The sequence below is a fragment of the Sinocyclocheilus grahami genome, unplaced genomic scaffold, assembly GCF_001515645.1.
Source record: "Sinocyclocheilus grahami isolate Dianchi unplaced genomic scaffold, SAMN03320097.WGS_v1.1 scaffold6720.1, whole genome shotgun sequence".
Taxonomy (NCBI): Eukaryota; Metazoa; Chordata; class Actinopteri; order Cypriniformes; family Cyprinidae; genus Sinocyclocheilus; species Sinocyclocheilus grahami.
In genome coordinates, this window is record NW_015511021.1 from 4,778 (window position 1) to 6,571 (window position 1,794).

The 1,794-nt window shown below is 41.8% G+C and overlaps 1 protein-coding gene across 1 annotated transcript; it reads right to left on the reverse strand.

Annotated features, from left to right (window-relative positions):
* Positions 1 to 15: 15 nt before the first annotated feature.
* Positions 16 to 747, reverse strand: LOC107577640 (serine/threonine-protein kinase pim-1-like; the record flags this gene model as incomplete). The annotated part of the gene is made up of 3 exons (XM_016263693.1): positions 733 to 747; positions 535 to 648; positions 16 to 388 (listed from the first exon to the last, which is right to left on the reverse strand). Coding segments are annotated over exons 1-3 (502 nt in total), but the record flags the coding sequence as incomplete, so codon positions are not given.
* Positions 748 to 1,794: the final 1,047 nt, after the last annotated feature.

Sequence of the window (1,794 nt, forward strand, 5' to 3'; positions counted from 1 at the left end):
ATATTTTTTCAGTACTCTTTCCACCACTGTAAGTGATGTAGGATGCGCTTTTCAAGAGGTCTCCACAGCCGAAATCGATCAAGTTGACCTCCAGGGTCTCCGTGCTGACCAGGTTGGGCATCTTGATGTCCCGATGGAAGACCTCCCGGGAACAGCACATGGCAGCAGTGGCGATCACCTGCCACATGAAATAGCGCGCCAAATCCTCTCTGAAGAGGCCGCCGTGATGCTCCCAAATATAATGCATGTCCACGCAGGGCGAGGGGCGCTCTAGGACCATGATGTAAAGGTGCCAGTCCAGCACCTTTATGATGTGGCCACAGCGGGGGCCTTGGTTGTCCATGACTGTCAGAGCCACCTCAAGAGGACCTGGTCTGGGATGGTCAGGCTAGAAAAAAGTGATGATTAGATGGAAGTGGTTTCTCTGTCTGACTGTTTCTATTGAAACACTTGGACTCTGTCATTTGTATTAATCTAAGATGTTATAAACTGCGATGAGAGGAGATGACATAGAGATCATCACAGTCTACTTACAAGGCCGATGTACGGCTCGTTCTCCGTCTTAGCTGTGAATTTCACAGCGACTGGAAGGCTGTCTTCACAGCGGGTCTCTTCAAAGATCCTTTCCCTTCCCACATCTTGCTGCTGCTGATGTATTTCCAGCAAATGTGGTCTATTGAAACATAATTAGTCTTTTTTTTTTTATTATTATTTACAATACCAATGTCCTACAGTGTGGCATGCCATGCTTATTCTTAAAACTATTTCAGCATTGTTTCTAATCCTCATATAAGTATTGCACTTAATTGGTTTATATTAATTGTGAAATATATGGAATATCTGTAAAAAACTAACTAAATAAAAAAACTCATAGGTCACACTACAGGACACGTTTTTTATTTTATTATTTGATTTGATTTGATTGGCAATGAAATGCCAAATAGTGATTACAATTCAGGGCTGTACGTTAACTTTTTTTTTTTCACATAGCACTGGTTGAAGGTTTTGTAGCGCAGGCCAAACAGTTGTAGCACAAGTATAAACGTCTGTTATCATGTCTGAAAACAAACACAAGTAACGGAGTTCATCACATCAAGTCAACGGCAACCACCAAATGTTTGATTACCAGCAATCTTCAAAATATCTTCTTTTGTGTTCAACATAAGAAAGCAACTGGTACAGGTCTGGAGCGACATGCGGGTGAGTAAATGATGACCGCATTTTCATTTTTGGGTGAACTATCCCTTTAAGGCTACAAGGTGGCTTTAAATAAATAATCGATCACTCAATCAGCCAATCTAACGGCTATGGTAACATCCTCAAAGCAAAACACGCGCAACTAAGATTTGCGAAATATAAGTAATTATGTCACTATCGTTCCTGGATCCAGTCGAACACCGATTAATCGGATCGATTCGCTGGCTACTCACAGATTCACTCGCCTATCGCGTATATACGGCGCAAGAACAGAACGGCTCAGTGAATGAATCTTTTTGGTGAAAACCGATGCGTTCCTCCAAAAAGAGTTAGCAGTTACTAACATAGACATATAAAATACTGCATTTATATGCCTATGGTTACTAACTCGTTCAATCGCATCTCGAGTCTCCTCGCCTTTGCCCGGTTGAAAAAATCGTCCATTACTCACATCAAAAATGTGTTTTTGCATACAGACTCCAATGTGAATATACGTCCGTCATACTTTGACATTTTAAACCTATTTACTCTTTCCCTTCTCGGATGTATTTGATAAACCTCCAACTGGCGACGTCTCAGGCACGCAGAGGGCAGCTA